The sequence below is a fragment of the Thunnus maccoyii genome, chromosome 11, assembly GCF_910596095.1.
Source record: "Thunnus maccoyii chromosome 11, fThuMac1.1, whole genome shotgun sequence".
In the NCBI taxonomy this organism is placed as follows: domain Eukaryota; kingdom Metazoa; phylum Chordata; class Actinopteri; order Scombriformes; family Scombridae; genus Thunnus; species Thunnus maccoyii.
In genome coordinates, this window is record NC_056543.1 from 30,043,105 (window position 1) to 30,065,136 (window position 22,032).

The following is a 22,032-nucleotide window of genomic DNA, read 5'->3' on the forward strand; positions in this document are numbered from 1 at the left end:
GTTGAAAATCTTTCATTATTCCTTTTTTCTAGTGTTGGTTAATTACTACTATAATCTCTTTTACTATTGTTGTTTACCATGTTCACTGTCTTACTTTGGCATGTTAGCATTAGTACATTTGCACCAAACACACAAGTACAGCTGAGGCTGATGGGAATGTCATTAGTTTTGCAGGTTTTTGATCATAAACCAAGCATTGGACAAATTAAAATTTTCACCTAATGATGGCACTAGATCCCAAAATGATTACAATTCTTCCTATGGGGAAGATGAATGTCTGTACCAAATTTCATGGCAATCCATCCACCAGATGTTTCACTGAAAACTAAAAATCTGATCCTCATGGTGGCGCTATAGGTAAAGTCAGGGGGTCACAATAGTCATTAGGACACACTGTCTGGGAAACATGAGTAACTGTACAAATGTTTGTGTCAATCCATCAAGTAGATGAGGAGGTATTTTAGATATATTTTACAGGATAAGGGAAAATTTCACCTGCTGGTGCTGCTGGATGAAAAGTCACCAAAATCTGTAGGGACCATGAATGTCTGTACAAAACATCATGGCAATCCAGTAGGTGTTGACTTATTCTAGTCTGGACCAAAGTGGTGGACTGACTGACTGACATTGCCATCTGTTGGTTGTAGAATGACACAAAGACAGTAGAGATTTCAACACTGGATTAAAACAACGGGTGAAAAATGTTTTGGAAAGGTTTTGACTTTATTTGTTTTTCATCTCACAAGGTCCTTAGTGTAAGGGGCAAAACTGTACATATGGCTGGGCACAGAAAATCAACAGAGGCAACAATGACTTCTTGGCATAAGTGTGACAAATTCCCACACAACATGGATACCTTTGGGATAAGATAGAGGTGGTCCTTCTATAATTCAACATACGTGTGATGTCTGCGGAGGCTCCCAAAGAAAACAAATGGACAAAGTAAACAATGATAATTGTTTCCCCTCGAGAGGAGACTGAACACCTAATTACAGCGATATGTCAACACCTAACTGTATAAAGCGCTCTTCCAAAATGCTCTTGCATACCATGAAATAGTCACATTGAACACTCAACACAAAAAACAGTGTTTGGTGCCAGCCAGAACATTTGAGACAGTTTCACATGGAACGAGTCCATTAAGAATCACAATGTTTATGTTTGACAAGAAATGGTTCAGTAACATCTACTGACAGTACATCTTATTCAATACATGTTGTCATGATACAGCACAGAAAAAGGATCATTCATTTTTGATTTTCCTTGGGATACAAATGTAAACAATATTTAATTTGGTGACCTATGGGCTCAAAATTATTCAACTGGAATGCAAAATTACAAACAAACTAGTTCCCTTTAATTGTGTTTCGCTATCCCTGAGAACCTTTTTTATAATGAAAGAAACCAAAGTCTTGAATAATAAAACACAAGTTCAGCTACAGATAAGCCTTTAAATATTTATAGCGGCCGAAGCGTGGGAGTTGAAAACACATAGCATTAAGAAAAGTGCCACAAAGGTAAAGATAATGACCCCGAATTGATGATGGTGTTACACTGTGAGAAGCGGGAGGGAGACTGGAGTCTTCGCTTACTTAATACATAATTACTCCTTGGATGTACTGCGAAGTCCTCCTTTAATTATGATGGAAGACATGGGAGAGCACTGTCCAGTCTAACCCAAGCCAAGCAATTCCAGACCAAGGCATGACACATTGAGGCAAAACTGGCCAGAGTGCTGTCATTTTTACTCTTGCAGAAACACATTGCCATAAAACAAACTGGGGACCCTTAAATCAACACCCTGAATGTCCAACCAGTATAGACCAGTGGTCTGAATTATTCCAGCGTTTCCCTGAACAATGAGTGAATACAGAGAAGACTGTGAACTATGGTGTTGAATTTGTGATCACATCAGTGGACAGGGGCAAGATTCATGTTGCGGACATTTTATTATCAACATGCAATATTTAGCAACCATACTAGAGCGTCTCCCATGCTTATGTAAATGAGCCCTTCCCTCATCCAAACATGGATGAAATCTCATTTTGAATGAACAACAGTGGAGGTAAAAGAGGTAAAACTACAGCTGTGAATGTTGTTAATATTTGGAAATGTATGAAGCATAGAAATATCAAGGGCTATGCGTAGTAATATTTGGCATTTCATCTTTTTTTTTTTTTTCTTCTCCTTTGCTTGCTCTGGTCCGTGACTTGAGGAAATTGCAAGGGCACCAGGCCTCTCATTCCCTTCTCTTCATCACTATACTTCTGCAATTCCAGCTATTTTTTATTTTTAAGGCCACAGTTTTAAGCAAAACAAAATGAAAACAAAAAAACAAAGTATTTTCTAAAAGCAAATTTAATCATGGTGGCCCAGAATCATGCAGAATATTGACCATTTGGCCATAATTTCACTTCCTCTACATTGCTACAGTACCTCATTACCTACAGTAGCACTTCACATTTTACTAGCTTTGGGATTTTTCAGATGTCACTGTTAATTACAGTTATCTTCTAATGGATCTGAGAGGATAACAAAGCAATATTCTGGATGGCTCTGGACTGGAGACATGAAGGTTCTGTACAAAAATACGGGAACCAACAGGTGTATCAACATTAGTCTCTTCTGGAGACACAGCAGGGTTGATGGGACTGGATTAGGACCCCTATAGAGTGACAGACAGTGCAGCCTCCACCTTTAACGAAGGATTCCCACCACCACCACCCCCCACCATGGGTGCAGACCCCCACAGGGCTAAGCAGGGGTCAGTATTGCATAGATACAGTATAGGGTGTAGCTTTTCACATATGCAGTCACAGTGTTTGGGCAAAAAAAAAAAGGAAGAAGTTTTTTTGTTTGTGTATTTTCTGCCCATCAGAATATCCATGAAAAAAGAAGTCTCAAGTGGTCGGTCTGACTGTAGGTACTCTGTTGGTATTATTACAAACGTGATCACCATGGTATAAAAAATAGCCTTTCACTGAGGTCATCAAGTCTCCCATGTCAGTGCTGATAGGGCCCTTGCCAGGGTCAAGGGTCACAGTGCAATGACAAACTGCGCAGTGCACGCCGCCCTCAGAGCTCCTCCTTCTTCTTGACAACCTTTTCCTGATCACGTCCTCTTAGGCTGCGCATGAAGCCAGTGAAGCCCACCTCCTGTGGGTGAGGGACAGTTAGAGTGACAACGGCTCAGTTTTTAGTGATGACTTAAAATCTTTAAGTATTATTTTAGTCTTGAAATTCCCTTTTTAAAAATCACAGTCTTGTCACTAAACATTAGCTCAACTTGGCCTGACAGCACTGAGATAAGAGAAGTAAACACAGACTCCAGATATTGTTGCCAAGTTCAAAGTCAATTTGCTGAAACCCTATCCAAAATATTAAGCCCTATCCAAAAAGTGCTTGCATTATTCTTTGCTGTCAATTGTCTCATACTCTACTTAAGGTTGAGCTGAGCTGTGTGCATGACTATGGCCCTTGAGAATCCTTTCACAAATACATAAAGGATTCAATAAACTCAATATTTCTATCAACTTGAGGTGCTCTGTACACAAAAAAAGGGTGTAAAACAGTGCAAACAACAGCCACCCTCTATGACCTAACAATATCCAGCATTACTTCTGAAATGCAAAATAAATGAGTCATAGTGATAACTGTTCAAACATTTTTCTACAGTGAGTGAAAATCAACATTGAGAAGCAGTATTTCCAAACCACAGTGACCCATTTTAGGGAGTAAACCAGATATTTAATCTTTCAAAGTGGCCAAATTAGCATTCTCATCAAGCATTGAACTCTGTGGTGTTGTTAAGGGAGCTTATGCACAGAGCTCATGCGTGCCATACTATTACTTAATAGGTTTAAATCACTTATGAGGTTATAACAGCTTACTTCTGTGCCAAAGTAAAGGAGGGGATTCTCTTTACATGTTGAGCGTGCAAACAACAAGTGACATAAATGAGTATGAGAGTAGGTGCAGTACAACTTACCCCACGATCTCCATTGTATTTTTCCACAAACTTGCCATAGTTGTAGTAGTTAAATGTTGGGTATCCCTCCACCCCTTCCTGCTTACAAAGCTCATGGTTCTGTCCTCTTGTACAGTCCACAGCAGCATAGACGATCTGAAGAAGAAGAGAGCAATCACCGTCAGTGTATACAAAGTATAATACAACACAGAGCTAGGAATTTCACTTGTGGAAAGGTTACACAATGAAAACGTGAAAACTGTGTATTTTTTTTTTTACATGTGTTCTGCTCCTCTCCACTGATAATAAAAACAATGCTAAAGATGATTCATTTTAATGTAGGTTCTTGTTTTCCCTTCCTTTGGGCATTAAAGCTGGCGAGATCTGCAACGTCTTTCGCCTCCGAAAACATTCTGGAGTTTATATGAAGTATTATTTGGCTTCATATTCTCTCATTATATTTATTTCCCCAGTTCTATTGCTCTATAATAATGATTTTAATTCACACCTGACATTTTTATTGTTTTGTTTCAATTAGTTATTGTTTCTGTGTCTCTTAAGCACTAACTATATATTCAGAGCAAGAAAACTTTATTATAATTGTAGATCAATACTAAAAAAATACACATGCTGAATATTACAAGAGAACGTAGTAGAGGAGTCCATTTTTCAACAACTGTAAAAGGGGCATTTACGACAAGTGCTTAGAGATTTTTAGCTGCTCTGGCGATGAGCAGGCTCAGCACATTCTCGTCATCCAAATTTAGACCTCTAGTTTCCCTTTCCAGGTTACAAGAAATGACATGATACATTGCTCTTCACTTCAACTGTCTGGAGTGGGTGGTGGAGAAAAAAAAAAAATCCCACAACAATCACTCCTACATAAAAACAACATGGGAGATTTATGTTGCGAGGCTGTTTCATCGATTAGAGACAAGCCGCCCCAATGAGGCGTATATGCCGCCTCGCTGATACATGGCTCGCTCAGCGTGTCCTTTTGGACAGCTGAAATGTCACCCTCTTTCATGGTACTGAGTGCTGCACATTGAACTTGTCACCATCAAATAAACACTCCCCGTCCATCTGTCTGCTCGAGATGTATGTGGAAATGACAGATCTGCTGCAGGAGGGAAAACATATTGGACACTTTTCCTACGCATCCTACCGTGACGTGATGATCAAAACTTGTTCTAATTACAGTACAAAATACAAGTGCCTCTAGTTTTTTATTATGCAAATACAAATACTCAAATGTGAGAATCTGCATGAGGGCTGACATATTTTGAGAGGAGTACACTGTTGTTGAGTGTTGGCTCCATCTGCATCAGCAGCATAGACATCTGCTAACACAAAGCAACAACAGGGAAGGAAATAGCCTATAAAGGGATATCACTCATCTATGGTCTGTTGATCAGGTGTCTCAAACTAGGCCTCCATGTGCTCCAGCAAAAAGATGTTTTAACGGACTTGCGACAAGCTGTGTGTATTCAACAGTACTGAAGAGTTCACTTCTAAAAAAGAAGGATAGTCAACAGAAATTTAGCTGACAACACTGTGTAAAATCCTCCTACTCCTTCATGTACCTTGGCAGTTCACCAACATATACTCTTTACAATTTGAAATCCTTTTTATATTTGACCGCTGAGTTAGGACAGTGTGAGATACACGCTGAGTACTTTAAGCAGCAGCGACAACAGAAGTAGCAACGAGCGACTCCATTCGACTGCTCATCCCTGTGAATAATTAATCAGAGTTGCTGTGAATTGACAGGAGAAAATTAAGTCGTAGAGTTGTTGTTTTCCAAGGGTCTGTAGCCAATTCCGCTATTGATCTATCTTCAAGTGACAGAGGACCCCACATCATGTAATTGATCCGACTGCAAAATTTGTGAGGAGCAGCATATTACCAGTTGGCCTGGTCTCAATCCTGTATAATGAAACACAGAGCGGTAATCAAACTCAGAACCAGCTCTGTTCTCACAACAAAGTACCCCTACTTTAAAATACTGAACATGGATGCCAAAAAGTGGTCTGCAAGACTGGTGCTGGAGTAGATAAAGGACTACTTTAATTGTATCAGCTATATTAAAGACAAGACTATGTAACGTCCATAGTTACATAAAATATTCTTCCATTTATTTTATATGTTCAATTATTCCTGTATCTTAACCCATGTAAGGTGCCATACCTGCCTATTGTGTTCAATTAACACACAGGAAAGAGCACAGTGAATTAACATGGCAGGTCACTGATGCAAGGAACTCAACACTAGTGGATACCTTCAAAAGAAATGAGAAATTTCCAGTAGAAAAAATAATCACATCTTTTCGCCTCTCATGCTACTCTACTTTATTGGTGAAGGCTGTTGGGGCTGTATGCTGCATGACAGGAAAGCCTGCAGACACTATTCAGGGCAAAAAAACTTTGTTGTTCAGGCAAAAAGAAATGAATCTAGATTTACAGTGATTAATATTACTAAAATATGCTAGAATTAAACAGTAAAGATATGATTGTAAAGCACACTGCCCTTTCTAGCAAGGATGCATATCAGGTATCTGTAAGAGACACTAGAAAGTATCTTTAGTAGAGCTACAATACAGGGATTTGCATAGTATTTTTCTTATACTTCCATTATTATGTATATTAAAAATAGTCAATCCAACAGTTTAGTAATTTATTTGGAGGTCAAAACAAAAGCAAGTACAATACTCATGCCCAAAACTATGAAACTAAGATCTAAATTGTAATAAACTGAAATTATGATTTCACACATTATGGGATTATTTTGAACTATAAACCAATAGAATACAAGTTAAGAAGCAAGAAACTCTTTGTTGTGTTTACACCTACTTGAAAAATGAGGTCACATTAAACATTCATGGTTTTCCAGCAAGTTAAAGCTAAAGGAAGAGTGTGATATGTATAGAACTAATGTAATCACAGTATATTTCTGTTCAGTGCATGAACTGTAGAGGTGAAGCAGCTGCACCAGTAGTGAGCCATTTTCCTTAGGCAGGTCTGTGATAAAACAGTGTTCTCATTAGTGACATCAGACATTTTTGGGAAAACAAGCAGTTCAAGCCATTCTGAACCTTTAATGCTGCTATTGATTGGAATTTGGGGAAATGACAAACAGCTTAAAACAAACCCTGTACACAGCTCCCCTGCCGTCATAAAGCACTGAATGAGGCGTTTTAATTGTTTGCGTCTTCAAAGCCGAAGCTAAGCTTGTGTTTGTCTTTGGTAAATGAGGCAAGGGCAGCTAATAGACTGTGATCAACACTGGCCTGGTACAATACACTGGGGCTCAGCTTTATAAATAGAAGTAAACACATGCCCAGTTCTCAGATTTACTCCTGTTCAAACGCAACTTCACACCTCCACTGGCCACTGGAGGGACGGCGAGAGGAAAGAGATCTTAAACTTCTGCATTTATATGACCTTCAGAAATAGGAAGGTCCCCTGGTATGGCAGCTTGTGGAGATTCAGATCCAAGCACCGCAGGTGTATAGTGAAAAGGTGCCAAAGTGCCTTAAGCTGTTGTGGCCACTAGATACTGAATTGCAAAAAAAAAAAAACCCGTCTCTGACTGTTCTGAAAGTCCTAACTTCTCTCCTAAAATACAAAGTCAATATTTTTTTTCAATCAGGTGGTTTCAATACAGTAGACTGTGTTTCTTAGTGGTCATTTTGAGAATCATTGTTCCAGCTTATGCTTATGTTTGCTTGACTGACCAGTGTCTCACAGCCTTTGACATACAAACATTTTTTACAGTTTATGTTCCAACTTTTATTTCTTCCTGTGCTGCAAAGACAACATATCTGAGTCAGTTATATTTTGGCTGTTACTGTTATTTTACTGTTGATTATGTATATCATTGTTTACTTTGAGATTGAAAGAACCAACAAAAAGATATATACCAGTTCCTGAGGTTGCAGTTGAAGGGCAGTACTTGAAGACTTGTACATAAACACTTTGAGCTCATCTCTTGAGGTTTAATGTTGTTGAAGAATGTTACAAAGGATTGCCTCATAAAAATGGATGACTAAGTTGTTAAGGACACGTCACTGTTTCACACCATCTGACAATGATTTTGAAAAATTCCAAATGGATGACAGAGCCTCTACAGCCTGAGCACCACTGAAACAATGTGAGGTTAACATTAAGCATCACAATGCCGCTTTACAATCAAACCATTTGATGTATTTTTGGCTGGACAGCAACATAAACAGGGAAGTCCATGACTGACTGACTGAGTGATGAAGTTACACCACTGGTTGGCCGGATGCTGCCATTTCCTGTGTCCATTTCAAATTAAAAGCCCTCATTTTCAAATTAAAAGCCGTGTCAGTGAGTGTCAGTTTCAGATGATAAATCGTAGCAACAAGTAATGCCAGACACGCGCCTACATTTTTTCAGTGTGTGTGTGTATGTGTGAGTCACACAGTTGAAGAGGTTTGGAAATACTGAGCCGTGCAGTCAGAGGGTATTACTATTTACAGGGAAGAGCGGGAGTGGGAGTGTGCTGGGACATGAGTCCGGAGGGAAAAGGAATGAGAGGGAGTGGAGATGATGGAGAATGAAGATGAACATGTCTTGTTGTGACTGTTTGAACCTTCAATGACCCCAAAGGCCTGTGTGTGCTGAAGATTTGATAAGATAGGTGGTTTTTAGCTATGTGGTCAAATTTCTAACTGACATATGCAGACAAATATTAGAAATGAGGATGAAGTTTTTAAGTTACCGCTGTTTTAAGATTTTACATTTTGACTATACATAATGTGGCTGCAGTCATGTTTGCTCATTTCAGAAAAGCTGCTTATTGTATAAAACATATATGATGAGTATAAGTTAAAAAAAACAAAAAAACGTGCAGCAAATAATAGATAAAACAGTGAGTATAAAGTTTACTTATCGTTACATTTGAGCATCTAAATCCAGTTTGTGTGTGACTGCTGTACATACAGTACAGAAAATGTGCTGACCATACTGTAAGTAGTAAATATGTAATTTCATTATGCTTTATGAATGCAATTTACAATAATGCTCTGACATTTTGAAAAATATGCTTGTTTACTTCGGTCTGCTGAGACTGATATCAATTTCCTTTCTGTGTGTGCAGTACAGATATACTGTATGTGCAGGATGTGATTAGCATAGCTTAGCACAAAGACTGGAAGCAGAGGGAAACAGCTAGCTTAACTTTTTACATTGTTATTTACACAGTGCAACTTGTGTACTAAAAACATTTAGAAATTGTAAACACTCAGTGCTTTACATGCACTTTAGTTACCAGGTTACAGTCTGCTTTCTCCGGAAGGATAATTTCTTAAATTTCATGTAAACAAGAAACCTGGTTTCTGTAATTGGGGTAGGGAATAAGAGAAAACTAGGTTCCACAGGTAGATTGCTCCTGGAGAATGCAGATTTCTCCACCATGTATATATGTAACTGTGTTTCTTAAACAGCTTTTTACATGTGAGCATATGCATAACAATAGACTGCAGACAGGGAAAGCACAGCACAGAGTGGCTGGATGAAAGGAGAGATCATAACATGTTGCGATGCATCCTTGTACTTAAAACAACTCCATCAATTTTTGACTAAAACTGAAACTAAAATAAAGTAGCCTGTCGGAATCTAAATAAACCATTTTCCTCTGTTGAACATTCGACTGTTAAATTCAGACACTTTTGCGCTGTGAGGGAAAGCTCCACTCCGTCTGCTTGCCTGTCTCTCTCTCACTGTGCTGTCAGTCTGCTCTGACACACACACACACACACACACACACACACACACACACACACACACACACACACACACACACACACACACACACACACACACACAACAAAAAAAGTCAGGAAACAGTGTCTTCTATCACTATTACAGTTAAAGTCTGGGGGTAGGAGAGAAATCTGGTTACTGATCTGCTGCATGTATATACAGATTTACAATAACCAGGCTACTACAGTGCATGTAAAAGCGTTCCCCAATTACCCACGTAACCTAAATGCAGCATCTTTGAAATCCTCTCCTCATATTGGGGTTGCCAGTTTAAGCTAGAGATGCACCGATCCAACTTTTTCAGTCCTGATACTGATACCTGGGCTTTGGCTATTGGCCGATACTGAGTGCCAATCTGACACCAGTGTTTAATTAATAAGTGGTATGCCTAAATGTGTGGACTTGGATCATTGTTTTATGTGTAAGGCAACATCAGGCTTGACTTAAACATTGCTTTCCTAACTTTGTAAAACAAAATGTAACAAATAACTACATAGATATGAATTTACTGAATTCTTATTATTAAAATAATGACTAATCGTGCATCAACAACTTGGTAAAGAATCTTCAAAATGATCAGGAATTACAATACATGTGTAAACCTTTTAAATGCAGCAACAAATTGGTCAGGAAATAAAATTCCAGTATAAAACAATACAACTGCATCAAATAAGAACAAAATGTAAACATTACATCACAATTAAGTTGCAAACTAGTGCAAACAAACTTGATAAATTAAATCACAATTCACACAAGTAGTATAAACAAGTAACTTAGTAAAAAAAAGCCGTAGAACTTGTTGGCATAGCAAGCATGAAATGGCTGGGTCTACCAGCGTGCTGCTGATGCATGATGTAGTATGCACACGTAGACATAAACATAGAATTAAATTGAATAGATTGGCCCTATTATCACCGATAACTGATGCAGCTATTTGAGTCAGTATCTAATATCAATATTGGATCGGCACATCCCTAGTTTAAGCAGTGTTGTAACTGCAAACCCTAGCAAATTTTTGGATGCATTATGTCTGGCTGTCTAGCTAAGAAATAAATAAGTTAAGAAGACAGTTTAGAGTTGTTTCTTCCTGCTTCCAGTCTTTGTGCTAAGCTAGGCTAAACATGTTCTTTGTTCTGGACACAGAGGTGACTAACTGTTGATATGATGGCATTTTCTAAAATTGTTGAATTGTTACTTTGAGTGTTAGCGTGAGCTTGAAGGATCCCTGCAGCACCATTACAGCTTGGTATGAAAATATGTATGTACTTGTGCTGTATATGTGAAGAGGAAACACTTACCTTGCGGTCCTCTTTGAATAGCTCTGCTGCAGTGGTGAAGTGGGGGACAGCGTTTTTACAGTGTGGACACCCTGAAATAGGAGAATACACAGATGGAACATTATTACAGCTTATCAGGAAGAACACACTTACACCACGGCATCTAGCTTCAAATCCTAAACAGCATCTCACACAGATTCTAATGACACATAAACACGACACTTATATTACCTGTATGCACACATCACAAATACAAACAAAATCACTTCCGTACATCATTTACTCAATCTCAAACATGTTCATAAAGCATGCGGCCCTATGGAACATTATAACCCTATTAAACCCTGCAGTTACTTAAAGGTTTATTCCACATTAGAGATGGTTCACTTGTATGTTATGAAAAACTATAAATCTCTTTATTGCTGTCATAAACACAACCTCCCTGGCTCTCTCTGCTCCAGCAGGCATATGTATACAGTATGTCAATACGTGCACAAATGCACCACTAGGTACCACAACCACACATCACATTTCCAGTGGGCAATTTCACTTCTAGCAGATGGAGGCAAAAAGATCGAACTAAGTAATAAGAACTGACAGGCTTGTGTGACTTATAATTTGTGAGGGTAAATATTTTTTTTGATTCTAGATACATCTTGCTACGTAGGGACGGATGTGTTTTTGCACTGCACTTGCAATCAAACAGCAATCAATGTACTGACATCTTTTTCCTTTGAATTTCAGTTGAACTTCAACTTTCTGAAGGCACTGCTCTGTTGTTTTGATTTTTCCTGTTCATGTCAAGCACCCAGTTCCTCTTCTATTTATTACAATAAATCTGTTGTTGCCGCTTTTGAAATGGGACAGGTGAAAAAAAGGCAGCATCAACTTTTGACTTTGAAAAAAAGCAAGCAGGCAGAGGGTGGCTGGATGAAAGCTTTCATGTACGCATGTAGGATTAAATCAGCAGTGTCAGCCTGTGAAAAAGAGTTGCAAAATTAACAATACCTTTCGATGTAGTTTACTGCTTTAATTTGTTTAAGGGAGCATATTTTTCTCTGTGACAGTTTGTCCATAAGTTTACTAATGCTGATACTGAGTATATGGACACCTGAACATCACACCCATATGTTATTGCTGAACATCTTATTCTAAAACTATTTACATAATCTGCTCCTCTAATAATAATAATAATAATAATAATAATACACTTAATTTTTTACTGCACTTTTCATTCATAGTGAAACTCAAAGTGCTTTAGTATTAATAACATATAACACACAACAAAATAAATAGTAACAAGAGTTAAGATGAAAAAGCCTTCTTGAATAGAAAGGTTTTTAGGCATTTTTCTTAAAAGAGACTAGGGTCTGTGCTGCCCTCAGATGGTTAGGAAGGCTATTCCATAAGCAAGATGCAGAGCAGAATGGTCGTTCCCCCATGGTACGGAGCTTAGTACTGGGGGCCCGGAGGAGCAAGCTGCTGGCAGATCTGAGGGTGCGGGTGGAGATTTGTGGTATGATCAGTTTCTGTAGGTATGGAGGCACATGTCCATTGATGGATTTCTATGCGAATAGCAGAACTTTGTAGTCAATCCTGAGGGAGATAGGGAGACAGGGAGCCAGTGCAATGAAAACAGAATTCGTGTTATGTGCTCATGTTTTCACGCTCTCATCAGGATCCTGGCAGCGCTGCTCTGAATGTACTGGTTTAGAGAGAACAGAGTTTAGAGATGTTTATGAGATGGTAGAAAGAGGTTTTAGATGTCTTATATGGTCATAAGAAGTCAGCTGAGGGTCAAACCAAACACCCACATTAGTGACTGAGGAGGAAAGGGGGATGTCCTGGCTGTCAAAGGTGAGATGAGGTATGAGATGACTGAATCTGGTGTGGAGTGCCAATAAGGAGAGTTTCAGTTTTACTGCTGTGTAACTGGAGGAAATTTGTGCTCATCTTTTATCTTTATCTCTTTATCATCTTTATTTCCTTAAGACACGTGCTGAGGTGTGACATGGCAGCAGGAGTGCTTGGGCAGTTCTGATGTACAGCTGGGTATCATCAGCATAGCAATGAAAATACATCCCATGTCTGCTGTTGACACATCCACGGGGGAGCATGTAGAGGATAAACAGGATGGAGCTGAGAATTGATCCTTGCGGAACACCACAGGTGACAGAAAGCGATCTAGACCTGCATACTACCGGTGAGACATACTCTGTCCTACCGGAAACGAAGGACTGAAACTGCTTAAATGCAGAATCTGATGGTGCAATGGTGGTGTGGAGGCGCTCTAAGAGGATAGTGTGATGCACAGTGTCAAATGCAGTGCTCAGGTCAAGGAGAATCAGGAGAGAAGGGGACCTGCATCAGCTGTCATCAGCAAGTCATTCACAACCCTGGGCAGAGCTGTTTCAGTGCTGTGTGCTAAAGGAAAATATGACTGAAATTTTTCAAATAGGTTGTTGTGTTTAAGGTGGTCCTGAAGCTCAGAATTAACCACCTTCTCCATAACCTTAGACAGGAAAGGGGGGTTGGAGATAGGTCTGCAGCTGGCAAGAACCTCTGGGTCCAGGGTGGGCTTCTTGCAGATGACTGCAACTTTAAGGGAAGATGGAACACTACCGGTTTGAAGGGAGAGTTTGACAGCTTGGGTGATCAGAGGGCTGAGAAAGGGGATGAAAGGGGATTTGAGCAGAGCTGTGGGAATGGGGTCCAGGGCACAAGTATAGGGTTTCATCTTCCTGAGGATTTCCTCAATGTGGCTCTGCCTGACGCCAGTATAAATGGAGTAGAGATAGCAAGCTCCCAGACAGAGGGTTGATGACAGGAGGAGGCTGAGAATAAGAGCTGGATATTAGAGAGCAGATGTTGTTGACCTTGACTCTGAAAAAGTCAATGAAGCTGTTACATTGCTCCTCTGTAGCCTCAACTGGGGAAGATGATTGTGGCTTCAGGAGATGATTTATAGTGGTAAAAGATTCATAAGGTTGCCAGGATTGTTATTAGTTAGGTTGGAGTAGAACTGTGACCGAGCATCTTTAAGGAACTTTGAGTAAGTCCTTTGATGTTCATGGAAGGCCAGTCCATGGACAGCAAGCCCAGAGCGTCTGAACTGTTGTCCAGGTCACTTTCAGCTGTTTTAATCTTCCGCAGGTCACGAGTGAACCAGGGAGCAGAGCACAAAAAATTGACCTCACGTGTCTTGACAGGGCATGAAGATCAAAGACACTGCTCAGAGATGTATTATAGAGTGCCACTAGTTCATCCACTGATGCAGAAGCTAGACAGGTGATGTGCTGGAGGTACATGGTCATGATGGCTGGGTCAATGCAGCACTTTACAACCCCTCCTGTCACTGCAAAATGACAGGAGGGGTTGTCAACATGTATACTCATATCACCAACAATGACAATGTTGGTTGACATGGAGCAGAGTGAGGTGAGGAGGTTTTGTATCTCAGGGAGGAAAGATAAGTTTGGTTTGGGGAGATGGTAGATGAGAAGTACCATCATCGAGTATGGAGGTTTACATTTTAGAGCAAGGCATTCAATTGAAGAAAGATCTGGCATAGGCAGGGGAAATTTCAATTCGGCCTGGTGTACGATTGCTAAATCACCACCGTGGCCAGAGCTGTGGGCTTTTTCCAAATAACTATAGCCAGGAGGGCAGGCCTCATTAAGCACAGAGTAGTCCCCTGGTTTGTGCCAGGTTTCTGTTAGGAACATGACATCAAGCCACTTGTCCAAGATGTGGTCAAGTATGAGGAGGGATTTATTGGTGAGAGATTTAGTATTAAATAGTTCCATGGTAGCAGGAAACAGAGCTAAGGTTGGAAGTCTCTGCAAACTGCGCAGTACACTGTGATCCACTCCATATTTTGTGTCTCGCCTGGTGTAAGGTAGTCTTGCAATTTTCCAAAGATGGTGCCCAAGTTTGTTTTGCTTCCATATTCCACATTGGTACCAAGGCACAAGCCTCTATGGATGTAAAGTTTCTTAAAATCCCAAACTCTTGGCAGTGGGTTAAAAACCCCTTGTCGAGTGTAATTAGAAAGCTGCGTAAACACCATAGCTGTGTGGTGGTGTAGGACAAAATAATTAAAGCAGTTGTGTTGTTTGGCCAGAATGGCAGTGTTGATAAAAGCCACAGTCACAGTCACACAGTGGAGATCATTACAGCAAAAATGAAGGGAGCTCCAGTTGAAGAAAAAACCCAGTCCATCAGTGATAGTGCAGCTATTGGTGATTTCCACACTGATAGAGTGTGCAGGGGAGCCGAACATGGCTTTGTGGCACACCTGAGCTGGCAAGCTGGAGGAAAAGACAGCCTCTGGAAAAGACAACCTCTGGAGAAAAGGGATCCCAATAGAGCAGGTAGGAAAAACTTCATGTTGAATAATCCAAAAATCCACAAATCCCAGTAGAAAAGATAGGCAGTGCTTTGCTTTATTTACTCCAAAGTCCACCACTTCAATAGAACATATTCCAACTCAAAGGCGATGAAAACATGCAGACAGAAAACAGAAAAATTAAAAAAGCTCAAATAAAATGCAGGAAGGCCACGTTAATCACACAAACAGTGAAGTAGCCTCTCTTCCACTGCATCACAAGCACAAAAAAGACCAAACAGCATCTACTTTTCTGGTTTCAGTCTTTCCATCAGATGTTGGAACCTGGCTTCAGGAATTTGCATCAAGCATCAAGATGTCCCTTAATTGGATATTCAGTATAGAGTGGTAAAGTGAACTTGCTCTTCCTCAGATTCAAGCCATATTGCCTAGAAATCATAGTATGCTACATCCTATCTCTTAAATTTGCTCAAAATGCACAAAGACATAATATATTCCCATTGTTGACATTGGCTATTCTAACCAGGCTCTCAAGAGTTGTTACCACTAAGTTTGCAACAACCAAGTTACGTTTACATTTAGTTGTACTCACAAAAACATATTGCATGTATCCTTAAGGTCTAACAAAAGTGTTGAATGTATTTTCAAAATGGATTTTTTAAAAGTATTTTAAATCCTGCATTATCTACATCCATGTTCACTAACTTGCAGCCTTCTCCTTCACAGCCTTTGCTGTGGGAACCATTGGCAGGACTTTGTATCACATCATCCACATGCACATACATATGTGTACGAAACATACAAAATAGCTCCATAGCACTACTAGAGGTCAGAAACCACATGGGTTACCATTATCATTACCACACATTACCTACTGTAAATGGATTTTACAGGCTACAAGAGCACTGACTGATGGTGGTCATTGATATAATTAAGTATTTTTACTGTTGCATGTATGCCCAAAAGCATCCACACACACACACACACACACACACACACACACACACACACACACACACACAGGTATACCTCCCTTCAACTTAATTATACATCAACTCTGCAATCGTCCATTTACTTCCTTTTCAGAGCTGCCTCTCTAAGCCAGTATTCACCCACTACTCAAAAAAACAATTTCCTGCAGAAGTAGCTTTTAGCTGCAACATTAAATGGCCATTAAACCTTTAAAGGTTCTGTCACAATCCTGAAACTAATGTAGGCTATCAAAAAACATGGCAGGTGTGTAAGTTTTTTTTTTTTTTTTTTTTTTTTAAGAGAACAGAGTGACCAGGCAGGTCACTGTGACTGCTGAAAGACTGGATGTGACTGGAGGAAGAACAGATAAATGAACAAAGGGCACGGGGCGTCACACTGCATCCTACGTGCAGGAACATTCCACATCTCACAGACCTCCTGTTATCCAAGTGGCTTAAAAGCAGCTAAAAGGCACGTCTGCTGTTGATAATGAGACGTGCCTCTCTCATGTCTTTCCTCTATCCGCACAGACATTTTCACAGAGAGACTGTGAGGTAGAGGGAAAAGCAGAGAGATGAATACAAAGAGACTGTCTTTTCACCATCACTCACTGACAAAAATGTGCCAACTGGAGAATAAAGCAAAGCAATTTCATACAACTTAACATAAATGCACTAGAATGATTTGCTTGGAACTGAGCATTACTTAACACTATTTAAAGGGGACCTATTATACTTTTCCTTATTTTCAGTCATATATATAATGTTACAATGTTGGATGTTTCATGTTAAAAGTGGACGATGTGTCAAATAATGAGGTAAACGTATGTAGAAGTGATCCCTGTGAGCAAAAAGGACCGGCTTTAGACTGCTCTGAAAACTCAGTTTCCAATGTTTTTTTCTACTTTCAGCCCAAGCTGACGTCGGCTTGTCATGAATTTCTTTATATGGTCATCTGCTCCACGCACAGCGCACAAGTTCACTGCGTTGCTCTGCTAACATTATGGCACTTTTCCATTGTTGTGGAGGTAGTCATGTCAAGCCATGACTCCATTATGCAGCACAGCAAAGTAAAATAAATTGTTTACTTGTTAGAGGTGTGCTGGTCTTCTGCAGCTCTTCATCAAACATCATAATCACTGTGGCTGTTTCTGCTTATATTCCTCCCTGCATTATTTCTAACTGATCTGCTGAACAAAGAGCTCCAAATATCTTCATATGTTGTTGTTTTGATCAATTTTTGGCGCCGCTAACAAAGCTCTGCTCAGTGAGGAACATGTTTCACTTCCTGTAGATTCTTTACAATAAAAGTCTCCCATTATTTAGTCATTTAAAAGCATTTAATTTGAAGCAGTAAAGCAGGAAATGTTGGATTTGCATCGGCGGTAACTTTACACAACTCTGATACATGCTGCCCCCGGCAGCTTCCAGAAAGCTGGCCAATCAGAACAGAGTGGGCTCATCGTGAGGGGGACCTTAAAGACACAGGAGCTCAGAATAAGATAAATAAGGAGTTTTTTTGAACTGTGAATCATGCAAAACTACTTAAGTGGAGTCCACAAATAAAAATTTAGAGTTGGAAAACTGATGGCTGCAAATGAGTATTTAGGAAATTAGACAGTGCATTAATTTAACACTGTATGTATGCAGTAGTATTGCCTGGGATCAAGAAAGGGCAGAGAAGAGAGAGAAGATGTGATGACATTTAGTTTCAGTTTAGGTTTAATTATGCTTCAGGCTATAAGTTAATAACCCAAACCTTTGAAAAAAAAATTAATTGTTCTGTCTGAAGTGTCTCCAGCTACGATGTTTTAGCAAGTTGCTTTATCTCATCAAATGCTCTATTAGACGTAAGCTCCCTCACTGATAAGACACTAGTGAGCAGGGTGCAGATGGGGTGGGTGGGCAGCAGGTTGTTACTGCCTGATGTGCATCTGGAGTCTCTCTTTGTAGAAGGAAGCACCAAAGGGCCCGATGGAGGCAGTAGCTTGACCGTAGTGCCCTGTCTGGCTTTGAAGCCCTCATCAGATCAGACAGAGGTGTGTGTGTGAGTGCGTACGCATGTATTGATAATTAAGCAGGGTAGAAACTCTGTATTCATTCTATGTGTGCTTTGTTTGAGAACTCAGATGTAGAGTTTTGTAGTACAGGGTTCCCACTCTTTTAAAGAAATACTTTTCTAGGACAAGTTCAACAAAAGAGAACAATGCTTTTCTTTTTGTGTAAAATGACTAAATTACTTGATTCCACATCTGACTTCAGTTGACTTTAATGATGCACCAGTTTAAAAACAGCTGATTTCAATTTCAGAAATCAAGTCCACTTAGTCTCCTATAATTTGAGACTTTTTGGCTTGCCAGAGCAGGAAAAGCACAGGTGGAACAGAGAACATTAACTTATTATTTCTTACTTCCCGTCAAGTGCCCAACAAAGCCATACTAGTGAACCATCATGCACTGTACCAGGGTCATGAATTTGGAAAAACTAAATGTTATTCAGCACTCATTAACTGCACCTTTGTTTTTCCTGTGTCGAAATGTCAAAATGTCTTTTGTGAAAAGGTGAAAAGGGTTAGGGTTAGGGTTAGCTTTACTCCTGCATTAAATTACTTTTAAGTTGTTATGGCTAACATATTAACAAATAACTGCCTTTTTGCACTTCCAGCAGATATTAACATTCTTTTGAGGTCTTGTTTTTTGTCCGCCTGATGAACAAAAACCCACCATGCACTTTCCTTTTAGCTCTGGTTTGGTCTCCAACAACTCCTCGGAAAAGTATCTGGCTGACCCAAACAATTACTGTCAAACTAGTTTAATAATCCACTTAATCTGACATACAGAACAATAATTCTAGAGTACGAGTTCCACCTGGAATGTTTTGGCGGTGCACTACTTAACTGTAGCATGTTCATGGGTGTATGCCAAGCCCCCAGGAAGAGCACCAGGCTTTGGAGTCAATTTGACATAGTGGAACTACCACTTCCGAGTCTGATGGGCCCAAAATCATTTTTCCCACACACAATCATGGGAAAAGAAGCAGCTGTAAAATGGTGGATAAATTGTTTTGAGCATCACAACCCCTGCAAAATGACTTGTTTCACCATCAGAATTTGATCAATTCGGTCCGATAACATTTGGAAAGTCTAGAAGAGCTGCAAGATTGAATTGTTTTAACCCCATTCAAGTAGCTGGAGTGCTAAACCGGAAGTTAGCTCCTATGCTAAGCTCCTATACTATGCTAGTTATGCTCTATGGGTGCATTGGGCCCATAGAGCATGTGCAGTATGTTTTCATCCAGGTAATTTTGATACAGCAGGAAGTGGTTTAATAGGAATGAATGGATCCCTGCCTCTGATGCTGTATCCAGTTCTCTTTATGCATCCAAGGTGTATGCTAGCTGGCTTAGCCAAGGTAGGCTGGTTACCCTGGTTACCCTGTAGTGTTAACCCATAACACTGACTGAGTGCAATACTATTAAATATGCGACATTATTCCCATGTTTAAACGATATCACGTCTCCCAATCCCCCTCCTTCTCTGTGACGGTCGACATTTCACTACGCCTTTGAGTGAAGCCATTCAGAACAACTAGAAACACATTTGATTTCTGATGTGGTCAGACAGCACATCTAAGAGCAGTTTTGAGAGAGAAAAGTGTAGTTATGTATGAAAGTAAAAGTAGGGGTTTGGTCCCTCTGATTGACTTATCTATTTAACCTTTATTTAACCAGGAAGTCCCTTGAGATTGAAATCTCTTTTCCAAGGGAGACCTGGCCAAGACAGCAGTAGTAGAAAAAAAGCACAACAGATAGGGAATACAAACATCAGATAAACAAGGAATAGACTAATGTCAGCTCAAATAAGGCAGTTGCAATTCTCAGTTACATGGACTCTTAACATGTCTTTAAATTTTTCCATATATTATATATATTACTATATATGAAACATTAAATTATTAATACTGAAGCATCAGTGTTAGAGCAGCATGTTACTGTTGTAGCTGCTGGAGGTGGAGCTAGTTTCAACTACTTTATATACATTTAGACCATAAATCAGCATAAAACAGCTGTCAGCAGGTGTCCTGACTCCTTGCAAGAAACAGAAAGTTGTTTTCCTTTTTTACTGCAGCAAATAAACTGTTTCAGTAATAGTTTCCACTGCAGCAAATAAACTGTTTCAGTAATAGTTTCCACTGCAGCAAATAAACTGTTTCAGTAATAGTTTCCACTGCAGCAAATAAACTGTTTCAGTAATAGTTTCCACTGCAGCAACTAAACTGTTTCAGTAACAGTTATGGCCAATGAGCCATTGTTAGATTTTACATTCAAAATAAAAGACCAAAATATTATTTTCTACCTTTTTTCCTGCTCTACTGAAATGTGAATTTTGTATATTGCTGCACCTCTAATATTGATTATGGAGCTTTAAAAGCCATCATCAATTGAATGCTGAAAACATGATCCCGCACAATTTCGACACTTCTTCATCCCTGACCAGGCTGTAATTTCAGCTGCCAGCTGTTGCAAAGACAAACAATACATTTTGACAGGTCAGACTATGTCAGTCCATATAGTCACCTGACGGTTATTTTGTTGCCCATTAAAACATTTTACAGGACAACTAACTTTCTTCAGACATTTTTGTGATTGTTAAGCTGCTTTACAGAATTCCATGTTTGCAACGATGCGTGGGAACCCTGAAATACGAGGTGGAACTGTGATATATTGTTCTCTTTTTACTTACACAAATCTATTCTCAGTCATCTGAATCATTCCTCAGTCTCCCCATGGCTTAGGTGGGGTTTATATGCTGTGTGATGAGGAGCTTGGCAGGCTGTTCTCAGTTACGTGTGTGCACTGGTTTAAACCCAGGATATGATCACATGAAATCCAACAAAGCAGGGCTGTGATCGCACTTGGTTGCAACAACTTCACTCACACTTTATATATTAATCAAAACAGCCAAGCATATGAATTTCAACAGTTTGTAAAAAATCATCTGGTGCCAATTACAGATGAACCTTTCAGGAGTAATTATAGACCTTTGTGCAGAGGGTAACTTTCAAATCATGTTGTTAAAATGAGTGTATGGTAGAGTTTGTATGAATTTAGCTCTTACAGGGAGCGTAGAACATGACCAGAGCATGTTTTTTCTTCTTCAGCGCCTCTCGGAAATCCTCTGATCCAAGATGGCTGACACTGGAGGGCTTGTCCTCCCAAGACTGCTCTGGTGGAGGAGGGGCCTGGGGACTGGAGACATGAAAGAGAGCAAAACAATATTTATCATGGATACTGCAAGGAGGGAAAGACACTGCTTTGCTTTAATTGTAAGAAGTACAAGTAGTGTAAGTAGAGATATAATGTATGCATTTATATAGTATTCATCTACCATGTGCATACTAGTTATATAATAGAAAACTCAATGAGAGAGATCTGATGTCAGCCATAAAATGATGTCTGTTGACCTCTGGTTGCAGACTTTGTCTTTATGGAGCCTGTAATTACCACAGCTGGACTGATGTCATCACAGGTTGATTACTTTTCACAGAAACCCTTTCCAAAGATTAATCTACTATACTAGGAGGACGTTTAGAAAAAAAATGTTGCAGCTAATCAGTGCTTCACTTCATACATTTTGTTTTAGAGGGTAACAAATAAAGAATGCTAGGTTGCATGCAAGATAAAA

General features: G+C 39.6%; 1 protein-coding gene across 1 annotated transcript in view; it reads right to left on the minus strand.

Annotated features, from left to right (window-relative positions):
* Positions 1–702: 702 nt before the first annotated feature.
* pdia5 (protein disulfide isomerase family A, member 5) overlaps positions 703–22,032 on the minus strand; it is a 76,213-nt gene continuing 54,883 nt past the window's right edge. The window contains exons 14-17 of the mRNA XM_042427065.1: positions 21,466–21,596; positions 11,052–11,122; positions 3,989–4,123; positions 703–3,156 (exon numbers count right to left, since the gene is read on the minus strand). Coding sequence (XP_042282999.1) covers positions 3,076–3,156; positions 3,989–4,123; positions 11,052–11,122; positions 21,466–21,596 — 418 coding nt within the window. The 3' untranslated portion in view covers positions 703–3,075. The remainder of the gene's footprint in view (positions 3,157–3,988; positions 4,124–11,051; positions 11,123–21,465; positions 21,597–22,032) is intronic.